A 12,161-nucleotide genomic window follows, 5' to 3' on the forward strand; every position below is an offset into this window, starting at 1 on the left:
CCCCTCCCTCTCGCCACCGAGCCACGGCAGCAGCCGCCATCTTGGACTCCCTGGGGCACCTCCACAAAGGCAATTTCCTCAGTCGTGCCGGTCTGATTTTGGCTGCCGTTTCTTTGTAGGGTCAGGGATCTCTTCTCGCAGCAGTAGGTGCGTTCTGCTTTAGGTATATAACCATATGTTGGTAGTTTAGAGGATCTACTTCAGGATCATGACGGGAGCTCCGTCCAGACACTGCTCTACTCCATGGGCTCAGGCCACGCCTCTCGTGTTCCCCTTACTCACAAGGCCTTTGTTCCGTTGGTCTGGAGCTTTAGTGCTTCTGTGCTGACCCCAGCCTATGCACACCAGAAACGCAGCACTCCCAGCTAGCAACGTCACTCACTTCAGCAATCTCCTGGCCTAGAGGGTGATGAATCCAACCTGGTAAATTTGTGTCTGGAGTTCCCTTGCTTGTATAAAAGGACTTTTTGTGCTTCGCCTTGTTCATATGGACCAGTGTACAGACTTTACTTCATTGGTTTACATTGGGCTCTTAATTTCTTTTGGACCATAGAAGAACATGAGGGTTTTGGGGTTGTTTTAACTCTAGCGACCTGTGAGCCTCACCATAAATCCAGCTGGGCTTTGCAGAGTTATCTACACATTTTTGGAACTTCCGTGGTCACATTTGTATAGTTTTTTACTAGTCTGAAAAGATAGTTTACTTACCTGTATGTCTGTAGTTATCCCGTTCAAAACTTATTATAAATATTATGGTTTTAAAGACGCATTGTGTTGACTGTCCCTTGTTATGTGTTGATCCAAACTGCTCACCCTTAAACCAGATTTCTCCTGATGAGGCAACTATTGTTTTTGCCCTTCAAATAAAGCCAATGCAACATCTGAGATGTTCCTATATGGACTGAGCAGCGCTCAACTTATCCGCAATCTCCTGGTGCACCTTTGCCTTTGGTATAATCTCTGCTGGGGATTGAAATGTGGTTGGATGATCCTTGACAGGTGCAATAGTTTGCAGTCTATTTGTAGCCTCTAAGGGTTTGTGATCTGGTGGTCAAAGATGGATACAGGCCTACCACACAGATGCTCGTAGATGGCACTAGGAGGACCTTGAACATACCATTCTAAGTAGTATAAAACTGTACGATTTGTTCTAGGTTTCTAACACGTGGTGCCATTCTGGTGGATCAATCATGCTGTGTATATGTCATTATGATTTGACGAAAAAAAACAAAATACACAAAAAAAAAGAAACTGACTTGACCTGGTTTTGAATCCATGCACTGCAACAATTCAAGTCTTTATGAAGGGCTAATTCTCTCAACATTCATCAGTCTCACTCATTTATTCTATGACTGGGCCTATTTTGGAGTATCATTATTTCAATGATTCAAAACCTTTCTCAAAAGCCACGCTCTGGTATGCCGTAAAATCCATTATTTCTCAAGAACGGAAATTTTCCATTCACACACATTTTCAGGCCAGAAAAACAATGTGTGCTTTGTTCAGCTTTTCTCACCCCTGCTCAACTTACTTACCCTTGGGTCCTTCTCTTCAGCTTCCGAAAGCCTCTCTGTGTCAGTCATTTCCATGGCTGAAATAAGTGGCAAAACTCATCTCCTTTATCTCAGTATCAATGGTTTGTGAGAGGTGGGGTTAACACTTTTGGCAGTGCTCCGCTTTGGATTGGAAGCACCCCCCCTCCAGCAGGGTCTCTGCTTCGGTGCACTAAAGCAGAGCTGGCAGCGCTTACTTTTCTGGGTTAGCGAGGTTCTTTGTGGAGCTTACAGCTGTGCTTCTGGATTGCGACAGAATGCTTTTGTTTTCACCATCCGGCTCTCCACTTTTTTTTTTACTTTTCCCCTTTTTCTCTCCACTTTCTGGCTTTTAGGTATCCACAGAACCACATATCGGGTCACGTTCCGCTAAAATACCAAACTCATTTCATAGTAACTGTGAAGATGGCACCGGTTTCATTCTGTAATAGGTTAACAACCCTTAAGCATTGAGACCTGCAAAAACCTTAAAGGAAATCATAAGAAACATGCTATTTTCATTGAAGATCAACTTACCAAAGCTGCTAAAGACCAGACAGTCTTGTTGTAGAGGAAATCCAGGTTGCTTCTCCTAAGGTAAACAAGTCCCCCAATCACAGCAAGCAGCAAGCCCAACATCAAGGGACCAGCATAATTTGGAGGTCTTATAACTCGTATCTACAAAACAAATGTTTTTAATCACTTTGGAAAAAAAATACGTTCATCTGATCCATTTTACATGGTTTCTTTCAATTCTTCCATTCTCAGTGTTGAAAACATTAAGAGGAACCATTTTTCCATAAGTAAATCATTTCAATTATGGTTCAATACATTTATAATTGAAAAAGGCAAGGTAGTTATTCAATAGGGAACATCAACAAGGAACATCTTGTATTTCTTTACACAGCTCTCACATAGATTGCCATCAAGGGACAAAAGATAGCGGTACCCGATGCAAAGTAAAGATGAAAAGGATAAGCAAACTTCCCAAAGTCAGTCACATGGGCGTCGGCTCGTTTATCCTACTACAATCGTACAACCAAATCATGGGGAGTGTGTCTGCATTAAAAAACCTAGGTGCAATCCCTCAAACCATGGCAAACTCAAAATGAGGACCAAACAAGATTTCTTCAACACTTTTCTTGAAAAATAGGGACCAACCAATGAAATGTGTGACTTCGAAACAATTGCCTTTCCAATAAAGATATGTACAGTATTACATGTTCGAGAGTACTAGGAGGTCTGGCAGACGCGAGGTGTGGATACAAAATCAGAAAACCTTATCCTGGATCTAAATATAAGCCAAACAGAGTTTCAACTACTTCTTGAAGCAGGTGTAGTCCAAGATGTTTCTCAAGTGGTCAGAGAGGTCATTCAATAGCTTTGCACCCTGAACTGATGCACAAATGCCGTCACAGAACAAAGATTCAATCTGAGCATTTCCATAGATGCATCAATTTGTCACAGGTAGCACTTTCAAATGAACCCTGGCTTGAATGGGAAGCAAGTGAAGGAGAACCAGGATTGGCATGACAGGTGAGCCAAAATGTGTCGCTGCCAGTTTTAACCAAATTGTTGTTGTATAAATTTGAATTTCCTTATTAAGAGTTTTTATAGCTCTATTGACAAGTGAATTCTATGTCAAGACCGGAGGCCAGCATTATGCTTAAAATGTATTACTGCTTCCAACAGCTTTTCAAATCTTAACCTTTATTTTAATTTTATTTTTTACATCAGCCTCAGGCTGTAAAACAAAAAAGTGTGTAAACAAAAAAGGAGAGAAGAGAAAACCACAAACCCATGAGTCTCTCCTGTATGGTAGTGCCGAGCCTCTGTTTCAATCCCCAATTAGGGCTCATCCATAGCTACTAATCCCCGCTTCCTCAGATCCTTTCCTCTTCTTTTCTGCTGCTGCTGACAGTTATGTGACTTTTACATTGTTGTAATATTCATACTAATGGAAGTTGCTTAGTTTGGAGTTTCATGCATTTTTACTGAAAGCACATTATCTTTAGCATTTCTTTTTATTACACAGCGTGTCGGATTGATTTGTATACCTTACTATTTTTAAAGCGCGAATGCTGACAGTATTTTGTCCCCCAGAAGAGGCAGACCGGGCCCGCGAGCAAACTCGGTCCCCTCAGGGCTCCAGTCTGCATCGACGTAAGGATTTAAGCGATTAGACTCTCCCCCCACACCTCCACTCACTTCTTGCCATAGTTTGAGTAACAGTCGCGCACCAGCATTTCATACACTGTAGTTCTTCCGCATGACACGATGAGTGCATTGCACATGCGCCAGTGATTTGTATCATGTGAACTGACGGAATCGAATGCTGGGCTCAATTTCTCCCGCTTGAAAAACAGTGTTTAGAGTAAAAGAAATAATGCACTTTTTACAGCATGTAGTTAGGCTTCAGGAGGCAAATTATAGAAGCATAAAAAAAAGAAAGTCAAGATTACGCATAGCTCAGTGCAATAGTGTCTCAGCACAGGAGTATTTCAAAGTGAAAGTGTCTCCTTTTTTTGTCAATATAGCCTACAATACACTGCCAAGAATATAATTATGGCATGTGATACAGGGGACTACACTTGGGGAGCAAGGAGAATGAGCACGAGATGGGGGAAGAAGAAGCAGACCTCTCACAGAGCTTCAAGAAAGTGTTGGGAGACTCCTTAGTGAGAGCAGTCACCCACGGAGTGAAACCCCTGCAGGACAGACTACAGGTCCTGGGAGACAGGTTAGGCAAGAGAGCTGGTGACCTAGAAGATCCAGGTGAGGGAACCTCCACGACTCAGCCCAGTAGAGAGGGCGAGAAGGGGAGCAAAGCAGCCCAGAGGAGAAAAGCCTCTTCTACTCCCCCAGGCACATTGATGGGGGATGAAAAAAAAGCTCCAGGAGGCGCCGGACGCTTTTAATAGGCTTAAGAATCTTGTATGATTCAGCCATGCCCAGCCTCTTATCCCCTTCCACAAGGGAGAATAATACAGGGGAAGCTCAGTCATCAGCAGAGGAGTTTGATCAATACGATGAGGATAATGACAATGTGAGCGTTGACACGCAGAGTAAGCCTATATATGCAAGCCAGAAGCCAGCAAGGTGGAGGTACCTCAAGAGGAGGACATGTCAGACATGTTCGAACCATCAGACACCCCAGATCAACTGAGTGGGCCCCATCATCAAGAGTGGCGCTTTACATAGCGCAGAAGATGCGCAGGTGATGCACAGGCCCCTAGAGAAAGAGGCCAGATTACGCTTAAAGGCACAATGCCAAAGACAGGAGCTAGCAGGAAATGTGGCAGATACACCAGAGCTTGCCCCAAAGATGCTCACGTATGTGACCAAAGTGGGTAAAGACGCCAGAAAAGGCATGGACAGACCTTGGAGATCATGTCATGACAAGATACTAGACCTAGCTGGCCCCATAGCAAAGATTATGGCTCTAGCAGAGAGGGCCAAGGATACAGGAGAACCAGTCGATCCACAGGTTCTAGCAGTCTGGGCGCAGCTAGCAGTATGTTTGCTAGGAAACGCAAACTGTGCAGTCTCCTCTGAGAGGCGCAGGACCATGCTCCTGAAAATAGATAACAAGTTGGATGACCTAGCCTCCTATGAAGCAGAAGGAGCCCAAGGATTACTCTTTAGAAAGGCTTTCGTGAAAAGAAAAATGAACAAGTTTGTGGGAACTTTTACAGCGTTGAAGAAAGCGCAAGCCTTTACCCGGAAGGTTTTTCCCGGGAGAGTTTTTGCAGGGGCCTGCCAACACAGGGGCCGTTCAACAGGCCGTTTCAATTCGCAGAGAAGGCCACAAGGTCCTAGAGCGCACTACTGGGGGTCAAGACAGCAAGATGTGTTCTTCCTCTGAGGTCAAGGGTATAGATACCGCAGAGGCCGAGGATATTACAGACAGCAAGGAAGTACCGCGGGTGAGAGCGCACAGCGTACAATATCAATGGGAAGGAGAATGCAACTTTTTGTAAACAATTGGCGCTTGCGGTCTTCCTACGCGTGGGTTTTACAGTCTACAGAGGGGTTCAGACTAGACTTTCTGGAGATTCCCAAGCAATCACATCCTCGCCCACGCATGCACATCACACGAGCAGAGAACGTTTCATTAGACACAGAGTTGCAACTGCTAGTGCAGAAAGAGGCTACAGAAAGGGCAGACTCCCACGCAGGTTATATCGCTTCGGAATCTAGCCAGAGTAGTGGGCCGACTCGCAGCATCTATCCAAGCCATTTTTCCCGGCCCTCTTCACTATCGTGCCCTTTGGAGGCAGAAAATCAAATTTCTCCAAAAATGTTTGAGATATCATCAGTTAGTACCGCTAGACGAGGACAGCAAAACAGAACTATGCTGGTGGCTTCACAATATGGAAGCATGAAACACCAGAGCCATTTTCAGAGACGTACCAGAACTCATCGTAGAGTCGGATGCCAGCACCAGGTGTGGTCAGACAGACAGGAGGGAAATGGTCACAAGAAGAATTCGACCTTCATATCAACTGTCTGGAGCTTCTGGCGGGCTCTATTGCAGTGAAAGCATTTTCCAAAGGCAAAGCACGGTGCTGTATACTTCTGCGGATGGACATCTCTGCAGCAAGGTACATAAACAAGCAAGGAGGAACGAAATCAAAGACGCAAGCATAGTTAGCAAAGGACTTCTGGCATTTCTGCCTGGAGAAAAAGATCTGTCAGAGTGGAGCATCTACCGGGAGATCAGTAGACTTGAGCGACTGGAGTCTTCACACATCTGTTTGAGAGGTTACAAGTGTGGGGTCCGTTCCATACGGAGATTCAATACCGGGGACAGATGCCTTTCTACAGTTAGGAGGATCAGATCCATTATGTGTTGCCCCCATTTGCGATGCTGGCGAGGGTACTAGCAAAAGTGTGCAGGGACAAAGCAGAATTAGTGATATTGACACCAGAATGGAAATCGCAAGCCTGGTATCCAGTTCAGATGAACTTTCATCGGATTTCCCCCAGAGGGTTCCGCAGAGGGCAGATCCAACAGATCCATCAGGAGCTCAGCAACCGTTCGTGCAGGGTCAGAATATTATTGGCATGCAGAGATTCAGGCGCAGATGGTGTTTGCCGGGGCTTTCAGAGAAAGCTACAGAGCTCATCAGGATATCATGGGCACCCTCCACCATTCGGAGCTATTGTTCCGCTTGGCAAGCCTGGGAGTTATGGTGCAAGGGGGGAGGTGGGTGGGGAAGTATTCCTCCCATTTCAGCCACTATAGTACAATAGTAGAAGTGATAAACTTTCTAGCGCGCCTGCCCAGCCAAGGAAGGGCTTGCCAAATGGTAGGAGTATATTAATCAGCCATCTCAGCCAGTCATGAGTTAGTAGACGGGGTGCCAGAAGGAGAAAACCCAGGTTATTAAAAGGAGTTAAAGTGAGCAGACATACTCAGCCAAGATGTTCTTCATTGTGAGATGTGAACAAAGTACTATATTTGTTAGAACAATGGCTGAAGAACAATATTCTGTCGGGGGAAGAAGTTATCAGGAAAGTTGGCCATGTTACTTTGCCTAGTGTCCTGCAGAAGAGTTTGGGATGTAAAGGCTTTAGAAATAGACAGGAAGGTTTTTTTATCCAGAATGTCTAGTATTTAATATTGTGCAGCGCACAAAGACTGGCTCCCCTGTAATTTCATACCCATACTTTCCTAATAATAGCAAATTATGCGTAGCACAGTGCATAAAGAGTTATGAGACTGCGAAATCGCCAACAAGACCTCAGAGTGTTAAACAATTATTGCTAGCACAGAAATCGTATCACACAGTAGCTTCAGCTACTATAACAAGAGGGGTGAAAGAAACAATGGCCTTAGCAGGAGTTGATATTTCATTGTTTGGAGCTCATTCAGCCAGAGGAGCTATGGCTTCCAAAGCTTTTGCAGCGGTGGTTCCACTGCAAGACATGAAAGCGGCCGATTGGTCTAGTGACTGTTTAGAACGTTCTACTTCAAGCCAGTTTCCAATATTGCCACTGCTGTGGTAGAGAGCTTTGAACAAGCATAATGCTTGCCTCCGGTCTGGCCATATAATAAGATTTCCCAAGCACACAGCGCAGGTAGTCTTGATTCTATTAAAGGCAAGTATGCAAGCATTATGCTTAAACTTCTTTTATCACTGCTTCCAACAGCTTTTCAAATCTTAACCTTTTTCTTTTTTTTTTGCATCAGCCTGAGGCTGTAAAGCAAAAAACAGTGTACAAAAAACCAATGATGTTGAGATATTTTAATTGCGATATTGGCACATAGGTTTTAAAAGAATATATAGTTTGTGCTACTTACGACAGAAATTAACTGTAGTTTAACATTGAAAATCACTACCAGTTTTTAAACCTGTGGCCAATTTGGAAGATCGCTGCAATCACAATGCGACCAGAAAATAAGTCTGCATTATTTGTATTTGTTTATTATTCATTTAGCGCCTTACGCCAAGGCACTGTACAGAAGAAATATACAGTACAATTACATTTGAAACAAACATAAAAGATAGACGTTAAACACTTAAATAACAAGAATAGAGGAGGAAGAGTTAAAATTGTAATAAAAAGTGTTTCCAAGCATTACAAAAAGCAGAGCAAGAGTCAATAGAACGAAGAGAGGAAGAGCATTCCAATGAAAATGAGTAAGAAGCGAAAAAAGCAAAAGCGCTATTGTGCACAAGAAGGACGGGGAACGGATAAACTAAGATTGGGAATGAAGAGACCGAGAAGGAACGTAAAAAGACAAGGGATGCAAGATAAATTGGGGCAAGGCCCTGAAGAGATTTAAATGCCTAACAAAGAAAATTAAATATATGACCTGAGTGAAAAGATAACCATCCTAGAGATAACGAAGCAGAAATAGAATCACGAGGGGAGTACAGATAAAGACGAATTGAGGATTTGAAGATCGACTTTAGAGTGGCCAGGCAGGAAACAGGAAGAGCAAAAAATAATGTAGAGCGGTAAAATAGCCTTGAGAAAATAAGCAAAGATATCAAAAGTTTAGTAGCAGCAAAGGTAAGAAAGGACCTAACTTTATGTTAGGGAGAATTCTCTGTTTAGGCTGAATTTCCTAACCTAGTGAGTCCCCCAGCAGCTTTGCTGGATTTTTGGGGTTTATTTTTTTCTCCTGCCAAGAGTGAGACTCTTTTACCCTCACTCTTGGACATGATTTGAGTGTGTTTCTTTGGATCTAGATGTGTTTAATGGGCTATGGGGTCTTTTACCCCATAGGGCTTCATGTGTTTTTGTGATGTGTTACACAGCACCCTCAGTGCAGTGACACAGGGGTGTCATAGTGACCCCCCAGTATAGACTCCATACCCTGGGACTGACTACTGTCTCCCAGGGCATGTAAAGTCACCATTGACTTTACTAGTCTTAAATTCTGAACAGAACCAGTACAAACCATCATATTGTGGACGTACTAGCTGGGGCAATTCGATTGCCCCAGGATCTGTTAGTCGAGGGGACACGTCTCCGTCCCCCCTGATCGAGTTTTGGCTGGTGGCAGTGGATACTACTTTTTATATTCAACCGTGAATATTTTCCCATTGTTTTAGGCTACTACCTTTATTTAATTATTTACGGTAGCCTCGAACAAACCGCCAGTTTATTTAATTAATATTAATTCTCCGGTTGGTATTTTTTGCCAAAACTTGATGCTAAAATGGCGTTTGTGTTCTCTTCTGTGACTCCAACCCAAGTCGAGCCCTTTGTTCCACTTTTTGGCGGGCTTCTCCACAGAAGCCCTCCAAAGTGGTGCCACTCTGTCTGGGGTACTTAGGAGGGGTGGAGGGGAATTTAGGCACCCTGGACTGAGTTGCCTAGGCAACTCAAGTCGCACTCCATCCTGATTGGCCCAAGTGGTGAGCCGGCTGGCTCATCACTTAGCATGTGTGAGTGACAGCTAGGCTGAGTGAAAGGGAGTTTGCTGCATAAAAGCAGGGCTTTGGGGACTGGAATTTCAGAAGTCGCCACAGGACCTAAGAATCCGACGAGGGAGAAGCTGAGCCAACCTGCCACGACACCACCACCGGTGGAGCCCTGCTGGACTGCCTCACCACTTTTCCCAACGACAGAGAAGATCTCCCGCCGGAGAGTCTTCTTCCTTTGACTGGTGGGGATAACCAGTTTCACCGTCTTTTCGCCTTCCCGACGTACCTCGTGGCCGCCTTGCCCGTGCCAAGCACCCCGGCAACCGGGATACCACGTTTTACCACGACCGCGAAACAAAGGTACCACCTTTAACCGGAAAACTCCACAGCTGGTTTCTTCCCTGGTAGTGCAACGACCTTCAACTTTCCTCCAAGTCGAGATCCTCTCTTCCCCTGGACGACGCAACTTGCACCCACTACCAGGAACAACTGCCATCGCTGGAGGATCCTGTAACGCTCACCTGATTCCCGCAGAGGCGCCGGTCTTGACTGGGTGAATGCCGTATCTTCAAAGGTGATGTGTAACACACGGTTGGCTCTTTGGGCTGGACCTCTGTGCACTGTATGTCTGACTCGAAGAGTAAGATGTCTGCAGATAGAAAATATGGGATTAATGAACTGGGGTTATTGGGTGCCTCTCTCCTCTTCCCTTTCTCTTCTCCTGTAGAACCCCAAAGGTTAACGCCCTCACCTTAGGTAAATGAACGCCGAGCTCTCCATCTGCCTCGGGGCAGGGTGCCGTAACCAGTTTCTTCACTGGATAAGGGTGCAGGCCTCTTGACCTCAGAGGACTGCTGTCCGTCGTTAACTGCACGAACGGTAAGTTCTGGGTACTTCAAATGTCTTAAAAGTCTTTTGTAATGATATCTCTTGTTTTGCAGGGTTCCGGCGATGGCGGATGGCGGGCTGATGGGAGTTGAGGATCGAACCCGTGTGAGGAATAGAAGCGCCTGGAAGCACGTAAGTAAGCGCTTGTAGCCTGCTTCACGATGCGCACTAACTGTCCCTTTTATCTTGCAGGTACAAGTTCGGAGCTTTAGAGAAGCTGAAGGGTGCTGGAATACCCACTGGATTCGGCGTGGGAAGGAGTAATGGCACGTGAGTAATAAAGTTGCCCAATGTCTTTAAACGCACCTTCTTTTGTCTTTCAGATGCGGGATGCAGCGCCAAAGGCCTCCGGAGCGTGCGAAGAGCTGGTAAAGCTTTTGTCTTTCAGATGCCGGAATGCAGTGCGAAGACCTCCGGAGCATGCGAAGAGTAGGTAAGCCTTTGTCTTTCAGATGCCGGAATGCAGCGCTAGGCGTTGGTGACAGCCGATGGACCAGGTAAGAGATGCGCTGCCACTGAAGACCGTAGTTCTATCCTGTTCTTTCTTTGTCTTTACAGGTGCTGCTGAAGACTGGATTCCAGGATGGTAATTCTTTGTTCCCTTAGGCCCAGGATCAGAAGCAGAAGACACGATGAGCGTTCTGCTGCAGAGAATGCAGAATAACGCAAAGCAAGATTCATCCATCGGGTGTGGTTTAAATAGCCTCCTGTAGTGCTTAGGTGTCTCCTTCCACAGCCACGCCTAGGTAAGAAAAGAGTTCCTGCTTTCCAGAAGAGTTCCAGTGTTCTGAACCTAGGGAGTGGCTCCTGCCCCACCCAACAGGAAAAGTAGTCCCAAACAGAAGAGGATCAGGGGTTCAACTGGCAGGTAAGTAAGCAGCATAGTCTGCTGCAGGTAAGTCCACCCAAGCATTATGAGCCCGGCGCTTCCAGCGCTGGGACTGGGCATCTTTATGAGCCTGGTGCCACTGGCGCCAGGACAGGGTCCAAAAGGTCCCAATTGGGACTGGCTCGCACTCGGAACCGGGGTTATGGGTCTGCTTCCAAGGGAGTCGGGCAAGTCCTGATCTTTTGGAAGCAGAGATCATGACAGATCCTTCCCACTTAAGGTACCGTGTCCCGCCTGGCTTCCCTTGCTACCGACTGTATGGGGTAGATTTAGCCCCCGGCTTTCGAACCTGGGTTAGCCTGGGACACCCTGGCTAAACTTTCCTAAGCCTCTCTAAACTCTTTTTGAACCCTCTGCAAGACTTTCTAAGCCTACTGTAACTGTGTTATCTTGGTCGCATTTGTGCTCTGCTATGTCTAAGAGTGGGCCCAGCCTTTGGACTTTGGCTCACCAGTGACTTTTGCTCTTCTACCTTGCTTATAGTGTTCCTGAATCTTAGAGTGGTATACCTTTCCATATTCTGTCTTTTTCCCTCCCTTTCTCAAACTTATTGGAGTGCAATCTAGTTAAGCGCTCACCTCTGTATGAAAATAAGTGGTGTTTTACTGTGATTTATCTGATAAGGAAAAAGGGGTGTATATATTACAATAGTAACTGTGTTTAGAATATTTTACAATAAGAGTGCTGGAGTGTTTCAAACTGTGTTTTTAAATAAATAATTATATACTTTGATACCAAAGCTCTGGTCAGTGTTTGCTTGTATTATTGTATCTGAGTGCCTATTGTGTATACTTTGCATACTGCCTAACTCTTCTTGAGAGAAGTCTGACTGCTCAGCCACAGCTACCAGGTAAATCTGGGTGGTACAGAGTGCTACCAAGTGGGTTTACTGCCAACACCTGTAGTCTTAAATCTTTTGCAGTGGTCCCTAAGGGAACTGCACAGGTTTCTGCCTAACACTTTACCAAT

At 45.3% G+C, this 12,161-nt stretch overlaps 1 protein-coding gene across 1 annotated transcript in view; it reads right to left on the reverse strand.

The window, feature by feature from the left end:
* MAGT1 (magnesium transporter 1) overlaps positions 1 to 12,161 on the reverse strand; it is a 629,140-nt gene that overhangs the window by 392,170 nt on the left and 224,809 nt on the right. The window contains exon 5 of the mRNA XM_069612586.1: positions 2,070 to 2,210. Within this exon, the coding sequence (XP_069468687.1) occupies positions 2,070 to 2,210 (141 nt within the window). The remainder of the gene's footprint in view (positions 1 to 2,069; positions 2,211 to 12,161) is intronic.

The sequence above is a fragment of the Ambystoma mexicanum genome, chromosome 5p, assembly GCF_040938575.1.
Source record: "Ambystoma mexicanum isolate Mex_15411 chromosome 5p, UKY_AmexF1_1, whole genome shotgun sequence".
Classification (NCBI taxonomy): Eukaryota; Metazoa; Chordata; class Amphibia; order Caudata; family Ambystomatidae; genus Ambystoma; species Ambystoma mexicanum.